General features: G+C 36.5%; 1 protein-coding gene across 10 annotated transcripts in view; it reads right to left on the reverse strand.

Annotated features, from left to right (window-relative positions):
• The window catches only part of DMD (dystrophin), a 2,504,498-nt gene that overhangs the window by 597,964 nt on the left and 1,883,532 nt on the right, over positions 1 to 23,002 (reverse strand). For all 10 annotated transcript variants that reach the window (XM_069063824.1, XM_069063827.1, XM_069063826.1 and 7 more), the window contains one exon: positions 5,381 to 5,535. In XM_069063824.1, the coding sequence (XP_068919925.1) occupies positions 5,381 to 5,535 (155 nt within the window). The remainder of the gene's footprint in view (positions 1 to 5,380; positions 5,536 to 23,002) is intronic.

Consider the following 23,002-nt stretch of genomic DNA (forward strand, 5'->3'; position numbering starts at 1 on the left):
TTATGGTTTTTAATCCATTCTTCTATCCGCCTCTGTTTTATAGGCGAGTTCATTCCATTCATATTCACAGTTATGATTATAATCTGTTTCTTTCCCTCCATCCTATTCCCTCCCCTGTTAATGCTTATATTTTTTCCCCTTCTCCTTTCCTGTCCTTAATAGTTTTCCTTTTGACCACCGCCTCCCTCAATATTCCCTTATTAGCCCTGTTCCCTATTCCTCCCCTTTCCCCTTGCTTCTTCCCTCCCTTCTCACCCCCTTCTTTCCCCCTCCTACTGCATGTAGGATATTTTTATACTTAATGAAGTATGTTATTTCTTCCTTGCACCAAGAGTGACAGGAAAAAATCTCATGCAAAGCTCCTCTCCCTCCCCTCTTTCCCTCTATTATGATACGTTTTGCGTCTCCTCTCCATAGAGTCCTATGCTTAACTGGTTGTGTTACTCCCTCCTTGCACCAGAACTAATGAGGGAAAAGCTCATAGGATATGCATCTCCCTCCCTTCTTTTCCTATCTACATTGTTTTTATGCCTCTTTGTGTGGCATAATTTACCCTTTTCCACTTCATTCATTCCTCTTCTTCCATTGAAGTCCCTTTGTAGTCCTTAATAAGATTTTTTAATTGTCATTTTGTGTAATTTATACTCATACCCTGTACTTGTCTATAAACAGTTTGCTCTTATTAAATAACAGGGTGTGTGTATGTGTGTGTGTTTTCCTTTTTACATTTCTATGTCACTCTTGTGTCTTGTAATTGGAGGTTGAATTTTCCATTGAGCTCTGGCTTTTTCATTAGGAAGATCTGGAAATCTGTTATATTGTTGAAGGACCATCTCTTTGCCTGGAATAATATGTTCAGTCTTGCTAGGTAGGTGATCCTTGGTTGAAACCCGAGCTCTTTTGCCTTGTGAAAAATTGTATTCCACTGCTTCCAATCTTTCAGTGTAGAGGCTGTCAAATCCTCTCTGTGTAATCCTCACTGTGGTTCCTTGATATCTGAATTGTTTCTTTCTGGCCGTTTGAAGTATTTTCTCCTTTGCCCGGTAGTTTGGCCACAAAATTTAGAGTACTTTTCAGTTGGGATCTTTTTCAGGAGGTGTCCAGTGGATTCTCTCAATCTCTATTTTACCCTCAGGTTCTAATATCTCAGGGCAGTTATCCTTGATGAGCTCTTGGAGGATGTTGCCAGGCTCATTTTTTCATCATGATTTTCTGGTAGGCCTATGATTCTCAGATTGTCTCTCCTGGATCTGTTTTCCAGGTCAGTTATTTTTCCATTGAGATATTTTACCTCTTTTTCTAATTTTTCATTCTTGTTGTTTTGTTTGACTAATTCTTGGTTCTTCATAGAGTTATTTGCTCCAATTTGGTTGATTCTAGTTTTCAGTGAATTATTTTCCTTGGTTACTTTTTGAGGCTCCTTTTCCATATCACCTACTTTTCTTTTTAAGGAGCTATTTACTTCATTATAATGTTTTTCTAATTTTGCAATTTTAATTTTTAAAGAATTATTCATTTTGTCTTCTATCTCTCTCATTTGGTTTTCAAAGTTCCTTTTGAGCTCATCTAGGAAAGCTTTCTGTGCTTGGGACCTATTCCTTGTAGATGTTTCAGCTGTGGGTGTGGAGTCAACATTGTCTCCCTCTAAGTTTGGTTCCTCCCTGTGAGGATAATAGGACTCCACAGTCTTTGTCTTTGCAATCTGCTTTCTACCCATTTTGAGGCAGGGCCCTAGCCACGCCCTTCCTCTAGGGTTCCCTAGCCTTTACTGTTTAGGATTTTGTCCTGGGGCAATAATTACTATGTTTTGGGGGTGGGGGGTGGCGCAGCCAGGGTTCACTCTGCTGTCCTGGTCCTTGGAGGTCCTGAAAGGGGCTTTTTAAATTTCTGGGCTATAGAGTGATAGTCCCAGGAGAATTTGCTGTCCTGGACAAGGGCACTGCATTTGATTCTTACCTTGCTCTTTCTAGTCCCAGCCTTTTGGTGATAGGCCTGGTAGTGCCCTTGTGGTTGGTGGGACGACTTGCCCACCTCCTTGATCAGGCCTCTGAACGCCCATGCCCTCGGCTTCCTGGCCTGCCTCTCTCAGCTCACTGGCACCGGCCTGCCTCTCTCCATCAAGGTATTTTTTTAAGCTAGGAGAAGTTCTTGTTGAAAGCATTCTAATTACATAGTTTTTTTTACTGTTCAGGTTAGACATCAATTCATTACTGAATGCTATTTTTATAGCTTACCACTAAAACTGTGAATCATGCTGTATAAATCTATACCCCAAATTTACGGAATTAGATGACTATTTTGAAGCAGTAAAATCTAAGATTCAGTTTTATATTGTTGAATTTTAAATGAGAAACATAAAAAATTTAAGATGGGGAAACTTTAATTACTTTGATATCATGACTGAGTTTTCTGATATAATCAAGACCAAAAATAAATGAGATTTGTTTTTTCTCATGTTTAATTAAGGTTTATGAGAAGAAGGTCAGAAAAGTCAGTGAAAACTATATAGAGCTTTAAAACTTATTCAAAAAGAGTTGAGCATCTATTCTCTATTTATCATAATTTTTATTATAAATATGTACAGCTATCTTTTTATGGCATTAAACCTATAGATAGAGCAATGGAATGATAGACCATTACTCTTTGGGAGTTTAGGGGTCTGTTAGCCAACTCCTTCCTTATCCTGGTGATATAAGATCAAATGAATTGGTAAAAGTCACACAGCTACTCATCAGTAGAAATAGCACTAACACTTGAGTTTCACTACAGTTCTTTTCCTATTATAACAAGTAACCCCAGTACAATTCAATGCCCTTCTAGATCAAAAGCTACAGTGAGCAGGACAGAAGTGCAACATTTGCTAAAGAAAAATAAATTAATCTACATATTTAACAATAGAGAATCTTTGTATCTCTTCTTATATCCTTTGTATAATGGGGCAGCTAGGTGGCGCCATAGTGCACAGGTCCTGGAGTCAGGAAGACTCTTCTCCCTGAGTCCAAATCTGGCCACAGACACTTGCCAGCTGTGTGATTCTGGGCAAGTCACTTAACCCCATTTGCCTCAGTTTTCTCATCATAAAATGAGATAGAGAAGGGAGTGGCAAATTACTCTAGTATCTTTACCAAGAAAACCTCAAATGTGGTCATGAAGAGTCAGACACAACAAAACAATATTAGAAAAAGAAGGAAGATATTAATAAACATTTATTAAATGGCTACTAAGTGTCAGGCATCTTGCTAAATTTAGGGAAATTAAAAAAAAAAGGTAAAAGGCAGTCCCTACCCTCAAAGAGCTTATAATTTAATGGGGGAGATAACATGCCAACCAATATTTACAAAGCAAGATATATATGAGATAAATAGGAAATAATTGGCAGAGGAAAGGCACTGGAATTAAGAGGGGTTGGGGATGGCTTCCTGTAAGAGAGGTGAAGTATCGTTATATTGTAGTGCTCTAAGTCATTTAGACTTCACTACCCATTTTAGTCATCTTTACTCATTTTCCAGAGTTCAGATCTGGCCTCAGACACTTACTAGCTATGTGACCCTGGACAAGTCATTTGGCCCTGTTTGTTTCAGCTCCTCATGGCATAAAATGAGCCAGAGAAGAAAACAGAAAACCACTTTAGTGCCCCAATTGGGGACATGAAGAGTAGGATATGACTGAAATAACTCAACAACAAACAGCAACAATAAAGTATTTTACCATTATGTGATAAATTTACAGGCCATACCCACTGACAGAAGTTGCAGGTGCCACAAATTCTCTTTGGTGTGGCCCCAAACTATCTTTTTCAATGCCAATCTAGTTAACCTCCTGTAAGAAGTGACAAGACCTCCTTTTCTACTGGAGTGACAATGTGTTAATAAGAAAGGCAGATTAATACTGGAGACTCTCCCTAGAAGAAAATCACCAAGTCCTTTACAATGTGGACATAATTAGAAGAAGTAATGGAACTACTTGAGGAGACACTGGGAACAGACTACCTGCTTAGGGTGTCTTAGGACAGACCTATCTAATTGCTATGCTAACTCTGATCCCCGATATTCACTCAATAACTTTCTGGACTTAGTCTAATTCCCCATGTAGTCTCCACTTAAAGAAAAAAAAAAAAAGATTATATTCCCTTTACAAACTGTTAGATCGGCTTTTTGAAAATACTAAGTCTTGTGAGTCAAGGGAGGGCAGTGTTCCCAGGGCCTGTTTATGCCTCAGTTATGTAGGCAGCTAGGTGGTGCTATAGTGCAGAGTGCCAGACCTGAAGTTAAGAAGACTCATCTTGCTGAGTTCAAATCTAGTCTCAGACACTTACTAGCTGTGCGACCCTGGGCAAGTCACTTAACCCTTTTGCCTCAGTTTCTTCATCTGTAAAATGAACTAGAGAAAGAAGTGATAAACCAGCCCAGTATCTTTGCCAAGAAAACCCCAAATGGGCTCATGAAGAGCCAGACATGACTGAAATGAATGAACAACAAATGCTTAACATGGAGATGTATGGAGCTGGGAACTCAAATTTTGGAGCCTGCAAATATAGCTGGAACCTTAAAAAGTTCTTTCAATTCTAAAATTCCCACAAATACTTCTAAATGCCCAATCAGTCTAGGTTCAGTGAAATAAACAATTATTAAGCATATATGACGTGCAAAGACAGGAAACAAGGCATGATGTACCTGCTTGCCTTATATTCTTCTCTCTGAAAGCACCCCAAACACTGCAGTAATGATACTCCTCTACACAGAATTTTTCTGTAGGCTGTATTATTTACCAGATAGTAAGAGACAGAATTCAAACCTAGGTACTCTGACTACATATCCAGACTTCTTTACAATATAGCATGAATGAGACAAGAACTGCATGTAGAGAGTGCTATATTGGGGGAAGACAAGAATAATACCATGCGTAAATGCAGCTCTCTGATAAAATGAAAATGTCAAAATATCACTAGGAAGATGTGATTCTATCAAGGAACTTTGGGATAGTAGTTTAGATACTGTTCTGATTATAAATTAATGAACTGGACTCCTATTTTATAGATGAGTCTTCTGAGTTAATTCTAATTCTAATTCTGCCACTCACTGATTGCAAGACATTGGGAAAGTCACTTTACATCTTTGGGCTTCAATTTCCTTATTTGTAAAAAAAAAAAAAAAAGGCACTGAAGAAGATAATCTCTAAGGTCCATTTAGGTTTTAATGTTCTAAATTCATTTAATTATGATTGAATGTTCTCAGGTTTCCAGATCATCAGGGCAGGGTCTACAAATCCAGACAAAGAGTTGACTATCACAAGAAACCCCAATGTCCAAAAAGTCTCAAATAATCTATCTGGTATTTCCATCTATTACTTCTTATATTCTTAGTAAAAAAAAAAATCATACCTTTTATTAATGTCAGCCCAAGAGGCATTAATGTTATCTGTTATCATCTGAACTTTTCTGGTATCATCTGTTGAATAATCCCGGAGAAGTTTTCTTGCCAAATCATTTGCCACATCCACATTTATTTGCCACTGGCGTAGTTCTTTTGCCATTTGCTGCAAGAAAAGAACCATGATTAACATTATTCTATGTAAGCCATCTAGACTTATCTGCATCTGTCTTCTCAAGTAGAGGCCCTTAAAATATCTCTTTAGTAGCTTTTAGATCTCAACATCAGGACTTGCTTACCTGATTGCTTTATAACCTGCAACATAGGTTATGCTGTCGTGACAAAAGTAGACGACCAAATTCTCAACAAAAAATAAAATCTAGTAAAAGTTCAAATCATTTGTTACTTAGAAATAAACATGTGAATAACAAGAACATATGCTTAACTATTTTTTTTTTATTTTCTAGTAGTGAACCAAACAGAACAGGGAACAAAATCCATTTAAAAATACACTGCCAAACTTAATGTTTGACACTGACATATACCAGGATTTGAACAAAAGCCAGATAGCTAATGTATTTCTTTTTTTCTTCGTTAACTAGCCAAATTATTTAAGTAATTAGTGCCATCTACTGGAAAATGACTAAATATGCATACAAAAATTATTGAAAAAAAGTATAATACTCATTTAGATACATTCTTATTTTCTGAGATCAGTTTGTACATACACACACGTGCATATGCACACATACACAAACACAATGGTTTAGGAAGCTGTAGCATGGCATAAGTAGATAGGTTAGTCTTGGAGTTTGGAAGACCTGGGTTCTAGTCCTACCTCAACCTTTTGAGCTATGTGACCATGCGTTATGCAATTAATCTTTGAGTGCCTTGGGCAGCTTGAAAATATCAGTATAGGTGGAGGGAACTGCCACACCAGCAGTTTCCTACGTGCATGAAATCAAACATTAAAAACAAAACAAGTATGGTTTCAGGTCCTAATGGAGAGCAGGCACTTAAATTCAAGTAATACCATATGTAATTTTGCTTTATCTTTCTTCTATTCAGGTTAAAATAGAACAAACCCTGGATTTGCCAATCTAAGATTCAGCTCTGCCTCATACTATACTTATGACCTTGAGGAAATCATTTAAACTCAGTGGGCGTGGGCATCCTAATTTGTAAAATAAGGGAGTTGAACTAAATGACCCCTAAACTCTTTTCAAACTTTAATTCTATGATCCCTATGACAAAGAAGATCAAGACATATACTGTATTACAAGATCTATTTAACTAATTAAAATAACACATATCCAAAAAGTGAATACAATAAGTCACTGACTTATTGTATTGATTGACACAATATCAACTATAAGTCTCCATTATATATTTATAGTAGCTTTTGTGGGATCTGAGGTTTTCAAAGCTCACCAAACTTAGCTATAAATCACTCCTCAAACTGCTGCTTAAATAGATGATCTATATTTGATTTTGTCAACCCAAACACTTTAGCAACATAGGAGTCTGATGGAATAGTGTCTTTATTTAAATTTTCAACCTTTTTCTTATGAGTTTTTTTAAGTTCTCATTTCACTAAATATTATTTACTAAATAACATGGAGGAATCTCCTTTTCTAACAGCAGTTACTCGTACAATTTATGAACAAATGAAAGCAATAAATCGAAGATACATTTGACTTCTAACACATTTTTGTTTATAGGAAAATACATTGTCACAGTCAGTTATACTTCTGAATATAATACTACATAACTCTTTTTCACTTGAATGGAAATTCTGTCATATATATTTAAATTTATTAATAATTTTCAACATATTTCTCCTTAAGAGCTGAATTCAATGTTTAAAAAATAAATAAACTAGAGTAGTCCATTTTCTTTGTCCTCTCTTTGGAAATTTGAAGAAACAGTCTTTCCAAAATGTACTGTATTGCCAGCTACTAAAAGATTCATCACAGAATTCTCTTTATAATATTTCTTTATAAGATAATACAAGACAATTTGGAGGGAAAATGTGCCACTTCGACTTCTCCTTCTCCAACCTTACACATTCAATATAGATTTCTATATATCACATATAAAACACATATCCTATCCCTGATACTATATGGAGAAACACTTCATAGTAATAATATTTTCACCTGTCTTCCAACTGCCAGCACAAAGTGCTTTTCTAAATATTTCATTTGTTTTTTAAAGGAATAGTATTCATAGTCTCTGTGAGAGGGCCAAGATCAAGAGGCATTGCATACATATTATACAATTATAACAACATATTGCCAAAGCCATACAGACTGATAGCTTCATTTTAAGAACACAGAAGCCAGGAGTTACAACTGGAACTATTGTTCTATAACTTGCTTCTCTCTAGGGAGCTGGGAAGTTTGTGAGTTTAATTAGGATAAATGAGGATTTTAAGGATAAACTATAGAGAAGACAGTGAGAAAGAAGATAAGGAACTTCTTTCTTCTTAGAATAGTCTTTACTGTTATTTGATGAATTAACATAATGAGAATTTTATGAGCAGTAAATCTGGTAAGAGTATCACCTCATATGAGATAGTTTTAGAAAAGGTGAAGACACTGCTTTATTTTCATGCCTGTAGAGAAGTCAGAGGATGGAGGAGTCTTCTTTCTTGATGACTTTAACTTTCTATCTTTTTAATCTTTATCATGCAAAGGGGAAGAAGAAAATTCTTTTAAAGAGACATTATTTATTGTTCTGAATGAAATGAATGGTGTGGGGAAGTATTTCATTCAAGTGAAGAGGATATTACATACAAAAAACACAGATGATTCTGGCAATGAACTTTTCTATACCTAAAATACCATGAATGGTTATATATATCTTTGTTTTCTTTCTTAAAAGAAGTGAAGTCATCTGGTGATATAGTGATATTTTGAGGTGTTAGTCAAGAACAAATCCCAAACCTGAAAAAGGTTTTAGAAAGAATTTTATTCAGTCATTTAGCAAAGGAGAGAACTAGAAAAAAAGTATAACTTCCTCCCTATCTCTATGAGGCTTACATTGTACAGGGTTCAAATAAGGATGCAAAGACAAGCAGCTGGGTGGCCACCAAGTAGAAAAGATTGCTTGAAATATGTATCAGTAGCTAAGTATAAACATTCGATAAAATTGTGTGGAACCAAAACCTGTTGTATGCAACCAAAACATAAGCTTTCTTGGTGGACACAAGACCTAGGTAGATATGGACCCACTTTGCTGGAGTGAGGGGGGAGTGTAGTCTCTGAGAGCAACATGACCTTCAGGTTCTGATTAGATAATTTCTAGCCACATAAAGCTAAAGTTCAAATAAAATAAATATAATTAAGTATTTTCTTCACAGATGTGACTCATTGAGATCAGTCTTATAGTTAAAATAGCATATTATTTTCTTTGGCTCTCTATTTATTTCATTGTTTAAAAATTAGAAATTCAGTATTTTAATGCTCATTTAAACCTAAGCAATTAAGAGATTTGATATAGAAATATGAATAACTGATATTGGGGAAGTTTTCTCCAGTTTATTAAATAATGTCTGATAGACTGTGGAGAACTCAATTGATTGAAAGGCTAAACTTTTATTAATTACCAAAAAATAAATAAGCAGCCCTGGATTACTGTAGGTGATAAGACTAATTATGGAAGGAAAGTCAAGCAGCAAATTGAGAGATGACTTTTAAGTCAATTAATCGATAAACATTTATTAAGTACCTATTACATGCCAGGCATTGTGTTAATATTGGTTATGATAATCTTTAGGCTTCCTTCAAGACCCTATAGTGGCTTCTCAAAACCAAGTGAACCTGTATAGTCTCTCTCAAGAAATTCAAAGAACCAGAGGAAATCCTATAGCACACTGAGTTTTTTCTTTATAGAGGATTTATGGGAAAACATAGATAAGAATCATACAGAATGAGAGGTCTTAAACTGAGAAGATAAAAATCACGACAGAGTTAGAAGGGATTTCAAAACCTATCCAATCTAGCCCAAACCTGCACAAGAATATACTCTACAATAAACCATCTGCCTCCCTACTGTTTCCATTTATTGCTTTTCATCCTGCCTTCCAGATCCAAGAAGAACACCTCTAATTCCTACTTGACATGAGTGATTTTTTCAGATACTTTAAAATTTTATCTTCTCTGGGTCTTCCTTTGCCTAGGTTAAATATTACCAGTTTCTTCAACCAATCTTCATATATCGTGCCCTCCAAATCTTTTGTATCTTGATTGTCCTTTCTTGAACAACATCTATTTTATCAGTCCCTGTCAAATGAGGGACTGACTTCTGCCCCTGTCACTTAGTAGATCTTTGACTTTGTGCAAGTCACCTCCTGGGCCTCAGTTTCCTCATCTGTAAAATCTCTTATTGCTCCAACATTATATTATTCCATGATTCTATAAGGCATGGAGGGGTAGTCATATATATTGGTATAGGGCACTCACAGTGATGAGATTTAAGTATTGTGTGTTTTAGATCTTAAAAAATTAGCAATATACATATGGTATATATGTTAAATCTCTAATTAGAATATTTGATTAACTAGAATTATGTTGCATAAAAGTTTAATATACTTAGATAAATAAAACAGCATTAATCCAGTAAAATGAGTATTGCCAATCTATGCCATGTATGGGCAAGGTGACACAAGAAAGTATTTTCACTGACATATTGAGGCTACTTCTAACATGCGTTTTATGATACAAAATTACAGACTGATGTTCTGTTTGGTACTTTCCAATTTCTATCCTGATGTCCCCTACATGATTTCCTGGCACCTCATCTTCTTTACCTTTCTTCCCCATGCACCAGAAGAACATCCAGACTTAGCTCTGCCTAGAAGAGCCCTAATCTCTCAAATGGCTTTCACATTCACAGAATCAAAACTCTCAAGAGGCTGGTTTCAGCTAACAGAAAAGAAAAAAAAAATACTACTTGATTTTCTAATTAAAGGAATTTACCTTAAGGTATGAATGCAAATAGGTGTAATCTCCCCAAGAATGTTTGCATTTTAAAATAAGAGCTTGTTAGCTCAAATTAATTTATAATTAGAAGAATATATGAGAGTAATATTTTTGTTGTGCTAACCTCCCCCTCTTTGGTATCCCACTTTCGGAACAGCTGGCACACCCCAGCTAATGCATATAAAACCATAAGACTAATGAAAGTTAAGAAAAATTTAATGAACTTACCATTAACAAATAAATGTACTTGCTTAAAAATAAAAATCATGAAACTCAACGTTTTGCTTATCAATATGATTAGCAATTTTTTAAATGGTGCCAATTAGAATAATGCTCTTGGGAGCTAATCATGGTTCTTACATTGTGATTTGCCCTTTCCTGATAAAAGGAATCAGCTGTCCAGTGCTATACAAATCTATAAATCAGTCAAAATAATTGAAAAACATGAATAGAAAAGTGTGGTAGAGTTTTCAAAGGACTATGAAGGAAACAGTAACTGGCAAGATAAATTAGATGCTTGTTAGCAAAAAGGTAGTTAAGTGAGTGAAGCTTGACTTCACATCATCACTTTTTTGGCATGCTTTAATGCTTGAATAGCAAAAATGCCCATGAATATATTTTCCCCCTAGGTTTGTGTTCACATTGAAAGTTATTTTTTATAACTAAGGAAATCCTTACTGAGAGCTAACCTTCACTGAATAATGCCAAGATTTTTCAAGGATGAAAGACAGATTAAAAAAAAATCAAACAAATTCCATCCAGCCTTGAATAACATTGAGAAGGTTAAAACTCTTACTTGACCATTAAGGAAGTTTCAAACCAACACTTTATTTCTTCCTTTTGTAAAAATAAAATAAAATAAAACAAACAAGCCCTTTACCACAACTAATTCTGGATTTCCTTCATTCTGCGGCATTTTGATGACAAAAGGAAAGTCATTGTCACTGTGAACCATTATCCTGGCCTCAAGGTACATAGCATTTTGATTTTTATACTACCAAACTGTTGAGGGATAATTTAATGGTAACGCTTCAATACTTATGTATCTAAGATCAAATCAATGTTCATACTCCCTCAAGTGCTGTGAATCATAACCCATGAATACCTACTTATCTTATAGGAGCCTTGCCTGTGCCTTCCAATAGTTTCTCCTTGAAACACACAAGAAGTTTTCTTCTAGGTTGTTGATTAATTTTTAAACCATTCCATGGGTACCAATGAAGTAGGTAGGTTTTACATATGACATTTCTCACTCTCAATTTTCTCACTGCCCTTCATTCTTGACCACTCTACAACATTTGATACTATTAACCAAACTCTCCTGATCCTGGATACTTTTTCCTCTCTAGGTTGTCCTGACACTGTTATGTTTTGGATGTTTTCCTGTCTGGATACTCCCTTTCATTTCCCTTCTTTGGATCATCATTCACATCCCATTAACTACATTTTGTTTATCACATGGAACTTCAAAAATATGAATACTTCCTTTAATGTATAAAATATAATTTACTATGTTACTAGGTGAGATTTCCATATAATACAAGAACACACACATATGTAACTAAACAATATAGTACTTAGTATGAATTAATGGTCTGTAAAATTTCACAGCAAAAATTCTTCTTCTTTCTTCCTTTTGTGAATTAAAATGATCTAGAGTTTAATTTTTTTTTACCATTAACCCCAACATTAAGCTATTAAATCCCTAACATTACTAAACAACTCATTTCAAAAACCTTGAAAGGTAAGTACATCACAGCAATTGGAAGGGACTAAATTAAGATAAAGTGCTTATATTATAATAGAGATAGAAGAAACGAGAGTCCCTTCAGAATCCTGTTGTCTTCAAAGATCACAAAGGGAGGTAAATAAGACAAATACAAGTGTCTGGGGATAGTTCTGCTTTATTCTAGTGAGCTTAGGAGAGGAAAGGAAATGAGGGGAGACGAGAATTGCACTAGAGATGGAATGAGGAAGGGGGTTAAAATGTACTATTTCTTATAATTGAGGTGCATAAGAGGGGTATACAGTATGTTGAATTTATTCATATATGAACAGGAACCATTCCCCAAGAGACAAATGGTGAAAAGATATGACCTTTTGTCAAAAGAAAAATAATTTTATATGAATAACCATATAAAATGCTCTAAGCTACTAATAATAAGAGAATTCAAGATGCTAAGGTTCTACCTCCCATCCATTTGTTAGAGGGGCTGGGGAAAGATAGGCAGAGAAATGCATTGTGAGTGGAGCTGTGAAGTAGTAGAGTCATTTTGTAAATCAATTTGCATCTATGCCCCAAAAGTCACTGAACTGTGCATATCCTTTGACTAAGTCACACTATCATTAGGCATGAACCCTAAAGAGAAGACGGAAATTATCTATACATACAAAATATTCATAGTATCATTTTTTTTGTTATGGCATGTAATTGGAAACTAAAGGGGGGGCACCCATCATTTGGAAAATGACCCACACATAAATTACTGTATTTGAAAATAATGGAGTATTACTGTGTTTTAGAAATATCAAAAGGGAAAAATTAAGAAAAGCTTGGGTAGATGTGTATGAATTGATGCAGAGTAAAGTGAGCAAAACAAAGAGAACAATTTATACAATCTCTGGCAATGTAAAGAAAAATAACTGAAATATTTAGGAACTCTTGCCAACATCATGACCAACAGACAACCAAAGATGCTTTCCTCACCTAAGCAGAGATGACAAAAGACTGATGCAGAATGAGATGTACTTTCTAAAAATATGTAGTCAATGCATTGATTTTCTTTGTTTGATTATCCTTATATTTTTTTTAAGCAATCGGGGTTAAGTAACTTGCTCAAGGTTACATGGCCAGGTGTTTCTGGGTGGGTGCTAAGTGTCTGAGCCCAGATTCGATCTCCAGATCATCCTGACACTGGGGCCGGTGCTCTTACTCGCTGTGCTACCTGGCCGCCCCTGATTATCCTTATTTCTTACAAAGAGTTTTCTTTTTGTGGGCCTGTAGGGAAACAGTTAATGATAGCAGTGCCAAAGAAAATAATGACAAGTACATCAATGAAGTTAAAAAAAAGACACAGAACAGAACAGATGGAAGTTCAGAGGAAAATGTAGATAAGTAAGCCATCTTTGGAGCCAACACATTGAATGTATTTTATGCTTTTATGAAAAGACAAGCTGTACATAACAGAGGTTGATGGGTTCTGGTAAAATCCTCTTCTGTTCCCTGTATATGGAATTGTTGATGTCACTTGTTTGTTGTCACATTAAGAATAAAAAAACCCAAAAATTTTAAAAGATTTAAAAAAAAAAAGAAACAACCTAAGATCTGGTAGGGAGAAGACAGGGAATGTTCTAAGAGGAGCTTTCAGTCTGTTTGAGCAGCTGCCTAGTGTTAAGACTAGAAAAGATAATCAGGGGGCGGTGAGGGGGCACAGTAAATAGAGCACTGGCCCTGGAGTCAGGAGGACCTGAGTTCAAATCCAGCCTCAGACACTTAACATAAAAAACTAGCCATGTGACCTTGGGCAAGTCTTTAACCCTAACTGCCCTCCAAAAAGCAAAAAAAAAAAGCAAAAAAAAGAAAATCAACTTTGCCAAAGGTTTCACAGCCAGTTAGTGGGAGGGACAAGGGTTAGAATCCAATCCTGAAAACTAACTTTAGTGCTCCAAGAAAGGTAGAAATGACTCATCTATGTCAATGTAATACTAATCAAATCAATAACAATTTATTTGCCACATTAGAACTTTGAAAAATAAAGGATATTTCCTTGAATATTTAAAAAGACTGAAATGTTACTAGATACAATATTGTATGGCATTTCTATGCAGTATCTGAGAGTACATATTTGGTTTATTTAAAAAAATAAACAATTTAGTTCCTAGTATGAATTAATGATCTGTAAACTTTTACTACAAAAAATATTTTTCTTTCATCCTCATGTGAATTAAAATGACCTATAAAACCTCTCCAGGGCTTTATATAATGGAAATATTGCAATAACTATAAGAAAGCTGTTTCAAGAGTATAGACTCTCACCATTAACTCCAACACTAATCTATTAAACCTCTGACATTACTAAACAATTCTGTTTCAGAAAGTAACACACTATACAGGAGAAACTGTTTAAGAAAATGGCCCTCATTTTCCAGCTTACTGGAATTGATTAATCTTTTCAATGGCTCTGAAGACGGCAGAACAGAGATGCTACTTTTCTGTACCTTCAACAAAGACTACAAGCAGAGAGTAGACTAGTAAATGTTTTATCGGCCAACCTATTAGAGCCCCATTATTTTCTGTCTTACATGACTTCATGTAATGAATTTTTATAATTAAACTAATGGCATATAATTTATTTTTTTTTCTTCTTACTTTCAGGCCCCATTTCTCTTCCAGTTTCTTTGGAATAAGTTTATACCAAAAGAAAGGAGAAAAGCCCTCAAAGTGTTTCATTACCTTAATTTCATTATGACACTTTGGAAAGCATTCTCTTTATCTGTGCCCTCTCTTTAATTTGCTGACTTTATTAAAAGGCTTAAGCAGCCTTGTAATTAACCACTAACCCATATGCCCCAGGCATCTAAAAGAAACACAAATGATAAGTGTGTGTACATTATACACTGTGAAAAATGCTGGAGAAATTGGTATTAGCAGCCTAGGACTTGAGGAGGTAGCATTTTGGGTCACTTCTTCAATAGTACTGAGTACCCTAAATGCCTCTCTGGAGACAAGGTACCTTTAACCTTTTATTTTACACAGATTGTAGAAAGTCTTACTTTCATTCCACCCTGATGTCTTATTGTAATCTGGGTATGTAGCAGCAAGCACCCTAGTATACTCAGGGTAATTGCCAACACAGGTTCCTAGATCTGCTTTTCTAAAGGAAAGCAACTCAAAATGGGTTAACAATCTTGCTTTAATCAAACATATGTCATTTAACTAGTTCAGGGGGAAAAGGTCATCACCCCAAACTTCAGAGAATACAAACAATACAAGCAGAATACAAGAAAAAGAAAACAAGTAGACGTTACAAGCAGACAGAGAAACAGATCAGCAGACAGGCTTCCAACTGTCTGACCATTACATCCATACCTAGTCAGTTACCAGAGAGGGAAGCACCAACATATGGGTTTTCAAAGCCGGGGGGTAGGGTGAGGGGGGGGGCAACAGCTGCCCAGAGTCTCATTTGGTCCAATCACACAACTCTTCTCAAAGGGATCCACAAAGCAAAATCTCACTTCAGGGTATATATAGCCTTCTCCTGGATCAGATAATGTCACAGCTCTTTTGACCCACTGCCCAATCACAAACCAACAAGGTGTGGGCATTCCTGACAAACAAGCCTCCCACCACAGGCTCCATATGACCACATTCAGCCCACTAGGAGGCAGAGTATACTTTCAAATCAAGGAAGGTTCTCAGAGTCACTTATGCCTATCAAAGGTCCTAGGGGCAGGGAAGATCTTAAATTACCATTCTCATAACAGGGTAGGTTGCCACAATGGTTCAGGGTCAATGGAATAAGTATGGTGCCACAAACAGGTGCTCTTGAGAATCACTAGGATGCTTAAGGATGGTCAGGAGTCATTTGTGACCCAGCTTTCTGAATCAGAGTCAGAATTTCATCAGGGGTTCAGCCTGGTTTTGACATCATGCCTTCCCCAAAAGAAACAGATCACCTGAAATCTTATCACCATGCAGACTCACAACTTTAGACACCCAACTGTGATAGTAATGGAATATAAAGATTCCCCTGTATTGGCTTGGTTTTCAAACTGATTGTGTTAAAACCCAGAGCTTGTTAATCCCACCTGTGGGATGGACTTTTTGATGTGAAAAGAAAGTCCTGAACTGGGAGGAGCTGGTGACATAGATTTGGAGAGACAAGAGAGAGGCAGAAGAACTTTTTGGAAGCAGCACCCTCGTGGAGGCAGAGAGAGAGAGACTGAGAGAATTGCTGGGGGCCACTTTGAATTGCCCTGGACTTTTGAGACCTGCCCCCTGAGCTGCCAAGGACTGAGGAGTCATGGCTGTTTTGCTGGTACTTTGTCTGTCTGTTTTGATGTTGTTTTGCCAGATTTGTCCACTGGTGAAAGACAGTCCTTTTGTTGAAGAAGTCCTGGAACCTGGCTGTTGGCTAAGAGCTCCTGAGACTGTCCTGCAGACAGAGAGTGAATACTGTCCACTGGTGAAGGACAGTGCTGTTGTTGCAGGGGTCTGGAGACTGTCCTGCAGACAGAGTGAATACTGTCCACTGGTGAAGGACAGTGCTGTTGTTGCAGGGGTCTGGGAACCTTTCTGTTGGTTCAGAAGCCCTGAAGAAGGATTTTCTTGTTCTATGTTTACAGAAATCCTGGGAGAGGGCTCTGCTAATGTTTTCAGGGGTTCTAGGACTGTTCTACAGACAGAAGATGAATTAATGAAGGGACTGGCAATGTATCTTGTGGCCTTGCTAAGCCTTGTCTCCCCAGGAACTAAGATTGCTGAGAACTTGCCTAGTATCAAGATGAAGAAAAGGCCTCCATTTGGGTATTAAGTGCTGTGCTTAAACTTGATGTAACTCTGGGGTAGATTCAATTGTGATCCAGGGGTGGGGAACTTTTGACCTTTTTGTGTTCTATGGTTGAACAAATGAATGTACTTTACTTATGTTTGGAAATTAATCTCCATTTCAGAAGAGGGGCTTTGTGGTGGACTAAATGAAGGTACAGCCTAGGGGTGGAGTAGTATTTAGAACAGGGACTTTGTAATTGATTGAATGAATGGAAGATCCTGGGGTGGGATAGTACTTGGAGATAATTTAATCACCCTTAGTAAAGGCTGTATTTTGAATGATGTAATATTTTGACCTTCTCTGTTCTTGGTTTGTCACTGAATAAAATGGAGAGCACCTATGCTGGTATTCTGAACCTTGGGAAGTTGCCTTTGCTTGGCATTACATTACACCAACCCTTCTCAACTCCCTCAGTTGCCTCTTGCCTCAGATTGGAGGACTGGAGGGTAGAACAATAAACTCTTCCCAAAGTCTTGTTTCAGAGAGCTCAGGGTTTTCCAGGTAACTCGACCTTGTTCATCAGTGCTTCTGCTTCCTTTTGACTCCAAGAATAAGCTCCTGGTCACCCTCTGCCCCCTTTGAGCTTGCTTTTGTATATTGTCTTCCCCCATTAGAGTGTAAGCTTCTTGAGAGCAGGGACTATTTTTTTCTTATTTGTATCCCCAGCTCCTGGTACAACACAGAGTATATTGTTGTTGTTGTTGTTGTTGTTGAGTCATTCAGTTGCGTCCCACTCTTTTTGACCCTGAGAGCCCTAGCATGCCAGTACTGTCCATGGGGCTTTATTGGCAAAGATAATGGAATGGTTTGCTATTTATTTCTCCAATGTATCAAGGCAAATAGAAGTTAAGTAATTTGCCCAGGGTCACACAGCTGGTAAGTTTTTGAGGCTCGATTTGAACTCAGGTCTTCCTGACTCTAGGCCTATGTTCTCTATCCACTGAGATACCTAGTTGTCTCACATGGTTGGTTCATAGTAGGTGCTTAATAAATATTTATTGGATTGAAAATCGAATTAAATTATCTGGGAGATCAGGTCTGCAAACCCTTTATCCCAAAAGGTAGCCTTACTGATCATCCTAGATGTCCACCCCTCTGCAGAATGCAGTGAGAAATGAAGGCATTAACACTGTCCCTATTTCTATCATTCACCAAGAATGGGAAGAAATGAGTTATTTTTAAAAATTAAACTTACAAGTCTGAAAAAATAGATCTGAATTTTCCTGATATACAGCCATACTATTAATTTTCTTTAAGATGAGAAGGCACTAAGTTGTTATGTTATTCACGGGCAATTCTCGGCAAAGATGGTCCTTAATTAAAAAAATGGGTGAAGAAGAACTTAATACCTTGCACTTTTTATTCATGCATAGAATAAGCTGAACACTGCAGTGTAACCCAAACTAACAGGACACAATTGCAGCATAATTCAATTCAAGACACAGTAACATTGCATTAAATATTTATATAGTCGAACTTCATCCTAGGAAAGCTAGTCCATGCTACCTCTATGCCATCAGGGATGGAGGAAACACTGTGTATGCTAAGAACAGTTTAACTGCTTTTTACATATTTGGGGAGGAAAAGCACTATTAGGTAGTTTATTGATTCTATTTCCCTAGTCAAAGATGAAAATCCAAGGAAGAATGAGTAAAGGGGAAAGGAGAGGACATGCAATGGTAGCATGTTACACTCAACACCGTGGGAATCAGATTTTTGACATTAGTGCTTCATTTACTCCTCCCTCCTCCCTCTGCCCTGCCTGGCAGTACTGGTCCAGAATACTTTTCTAATATAACTTAGGTCTTGTCTAAATAAGAATAGGGTTTTTGAGTGTATGAAAGAAGAATATGGTTCTCAATCCTGTGAGATTGCCTGAGGCAACCTCAGGGCAGAAAGGAAAATCACTGCCCCCATGGAATGACTGATAAATACTCTAGCCCCAAAATCAGAATTCTAAATATTGGGCCTTACCACCTTTTTTGCCTTTGACTAAATCAGGCCTGAACAAATGAAAATCAAATACTGTCTGCCTCAGTTTCTTTTCTAATAAATATGGTGAAATCCTCAAATTACAGGCTTCAATAGTCCTTATGTGTACCAAATTATTGTAGCTATTAAAATTAATCAAATCATTGTGAAAATACATCTCTGTTCAAAATAACGTGAATAAGATCTCCAAAACACAGTGGGCAGCCTTGAAAACATTTCTTCAAAGATTTGATCAATTACAAGATTTCTCGCTCCAGATACTTTTAAGTATTATATATCTAAGTCAGCTAAGCTCAAGCAAGATTTCGTTTCTCTATTGAATTCATGTACTCTAGCTCAGCCAAGCACAAAATAGCTAATGCTGTCACATCTGAAAAGCTTTTATGCTGGATTTGACACAAAAGCAATCATAAGGCCTACAAAAAGGGGGGGGGTGTTGGAGGGGAGGGTGTTCCTCTTCCAAAGACTAAGACAGGAAAAAAAGTGGAAAAATTCTGCAACTAGACGAACTTATCTTGATATTAGAGGAGTAGAATATAAAATGAACAGTGGCATTATTTCCCAAGTTTTCCTTGCCAAATTTAGATAATCTTAATGGTCCAGGCAACAAGTTGTAGATTGGATATTGTTGGCTAGTGAAATTCTGTAATAAGGCTACTGGCATTTGTCAAGGCCACTGGCATACTGTCTTGGCTCTTGTAACAGTTCTAAATGGTAGCACTTATTAAAATATTTTGCCACAGTTCACAGGCAGAGATTCTGATTAGTTTGAAAATACTGTAAGAATCCCCCTAAAATTTGTCCTGCTGTCACCAAAGAGATTTTTGTCATACTAGGACTGGCCAACATGAAGAAAAGATGCTGAATAAAATATATGAAAAGTATATGTATTCAGTTCAACTTTTAAAAATAGTTATACGGGGTACGTTTTTTTTTTAAATAGAAAGGAACAAAACTATTCCTAAGAGTAAGAATATAAAATTTCAATTATCTTAAATGTTTACCAATTATTCACAGGGTAGATATTGTGCACTGTTCTGTCTTTGACACTTTTTGAAGGGACCTTATTAAAAATGCTTACTCCAATCACCTCACCTCATAGAGGAACATAGGTACAGAGAAGTGAAATGATTTATTCAAAGTCACACAGTTAATGACTAGGATCTTTCTCTCAAAACAAGTTTCCCTTTCTGACCTGACTATTCTTGACAGGGAACCCTTTCCAAATTTTCCACCTGTCAGAATCCCTGAAAGGGTTAGAAGGGACCTTCAATTCCATACCTGTGCCTGAACAAAATTGCCTTCTACAATGTCACTGATAAACATTTCTCTCTATTTTCCATAACAAATCTGTTTGTAAATCACACTCATTGCTCCTGGTTCTGTTTTCTGGAAGCAGAAGATAATGACTGTCCTTGAAATACTTGAAGATGGCTGTTACATCTGAAGAGGCAATGTGCAATGAATAAGGAACTGGACTTAGAAGACGGAAGACATGCATCCAAATTCCATCTCAGATACTTACTGTGGGACTCTGGGCTTTCATTTAATCTCTCTGTGCCTCAATTTCCTCATCCATAAAATAAGAGGTTTGGCTTTGGTCTCTAAGGTCTCTTTCAGATCTAAGTTGATGACACAACGATCCCATCTCCTCTCTATGTTTTCTCTTCTCCAAAATACTTTTCCCCAATTCCTACAATCAACCTTTATATGGCATGGTTTCCAGTTCTCTCACCATCATGGAACTTGTCCATCTTATCTATATACTTTCTAGTGTAATGGGGTTTGGGCATTGACCACAAAGTTACTGAAGTTGTTTTAAATAATAAAATATAGTTTCCAGAATCAAAGATATGGTCTGATGATAAATATAGTGGGAATATTACCCTTCATTCTGGACAATATGTCTTTGCTAAAGGAGCCTAAGATATTATATTTTTGACTGTTGTGCCATACTTTTGACTCATGATCAGCTTACAATTCACTAGAACTCTTACAAATTTGTAGCATGAATTATTGCCTATGAGAACTCCATTGTCCTTTAAATGGATAACTTTAAACCTTATTGAAGAAAGCTTCGTTGAAGGTTATTTAAATCTTATAGCCATTAAATTTTACACTATTAGATTCAGCACACTGTTTTAGCCTAGAATGATATTTATTTTTCAGTTTTTGTTACATGTTATTTATCCTAGCTTCGTATCATTGACAAATTTGACCAGCATCTTCACTTGAATCACAAAAAAATTATTGAACAGAACAGTCTAGGGCAGATCCCTGGGGTACTTCTTTAGAGACCTCATTTCACTTTGCATATGCCTGGTTTCAACTCCACAGAACAAGATGCCCCTCCCAGAATGGGTACAAGAGCCAAGAACGGGCCAGTGGCCTCGACAAATGCCAATAGCCTTATCATAGAATTTCACTGGTCAACAAATTCTCCTATCTACAACCCATTGCTTGACCCATTAAGATTGCCTAAATTTGGCGAGGAGAGCTTGGGAAATAATGCCAATGATCATTTTATATTCTACTCTCTAATATCAAAGAAGTTCATGTAGCTGTAGAATTTTTCCACTCCTTTTTCTTCCTGTCAGTCTTTGGAAGAGGAATACTTTTCTAACATGTATTTAACTATCGAACAAGGACCTTAACTTATTGTTACTGCACTTTTATCAATTTATGATATGGGTTCTCATAGCTCTCAAACAGATGAAAGCAACAGCTTATATGTCATAAGGATGTGGCCTAGAATAGTCTTCTTCCCTGTTCTGTCTCCTCACTGGAGTGTCCACTCAGTGGAGAGTTCTACAGCTGAGAAGATCACAAGTGAAGAGGACTTTTGTTTATTCCCATGCCTAGTTTAGTCACTGTCACATAGTAGGGGCACTTTTTTGATGTTTGTTGATTCACTGATTGAACACGTGACCTCTGAGAATACTGCAATACTTCTGTTAAAGGCCCGGTCTCATTGCCACCTTCCTCCCCAAATGGGCTTTTAATAGGTTTGTTTCCTCTTCCATAAAGTGACTGCTTACTGCTAGTGTCACACAACTGGTTTTGGTTTATTGACAAAGAAGATTTTATTTCATAGGATTATAAGACATAGAGATGGGTCCATTGAGGTCTTTTCTCTCAAGTTTTCCACTTGACAGATGCAGAAACCAATGCCTGGAAAAATTAAGTGACTTGTCAGAGGTCACATGAAGAATAGCACATCTGAGAATTAAAACCAGGTCTCTTGGCTCTGAATCCAGATCTTGATTGATTTGGAAACAATGTTATAGCCAGTTGGTACAAACTAAGGAAAAGAACAATCTCCTCAGGAGGGTAATGATAAAGAGATAGGGAAGAGCTATGAAGAATGCATCTAGATTCAGCATCCTCAGTTCCTAGACCATGGCTGAAGTTTGTTTCTTCCTAAGTCCTGGACTGATCTTTGTTACTGGGAAACTTAGAACCTGCTGTTATTGCCACAAGGAAGCGAGACCAATTATCCAGTGTTTTCCATCATTAATGCTAGCATTCTCTTACTTTGGATTAGGCAATTAAGAATTGATTTTTAATTTATGAACAATGAGCCAATTAATATCAGTCAATAGGAATCCCTTATTGGATCTTCCATTTTTCTTGTCATCTACACATTTTCTCCCATCCCAAAGTCAGTACCAAGTATCACTGCAATTTGAAAACAATTGATATTTTTATTCCATCACATAAGCCATTTTAATTTCTTCTTTCCAAATAATAGAAGAATTCACTGTCTCCCAAACAAAGCATAATGTTAAATTGATTATACTTTTCAATTGCTTACACTTGATGGTTTCTACCACAGGAAAGGAACCCTTATCCATAAGTTTAATTTGAGCTGTTTCCCATACTTACATTATTCTTTTTTCTCTTTTGTTTTGTTCAAATTGAACAAATTCCTGATTGTGAAAGAGGAGATTAATAATGTCAAGCATTAGAAGGGAAAAGTATTAATTTTGTGCTTATCTTCTGCTATTTGCAGATTAAATTTGACTGTGGTTTTGCTTGGTTCCAAGAATATAACATTATATCTATCTATCTATCTATCTATCTATCTATCTATCTATCTATCTAT

The sequence above is a fragment of the Petaurus breviceps genome, unplaced genomic scaffold, assembly GCF_028583685.1.
Source record: "Petaurus breviceps papuanus isolate PSGF00001 unplaced genomic scaffold, PetGlider_PUasm1.0 90603, whole genome shotgun sequence".
NCBI classification, from domain to species: Eukaryota; Metazoa; Chordata; class Mammalia; order Diprotodontia; family Petauridae; genus Petaurus; species Petaurus breviceps.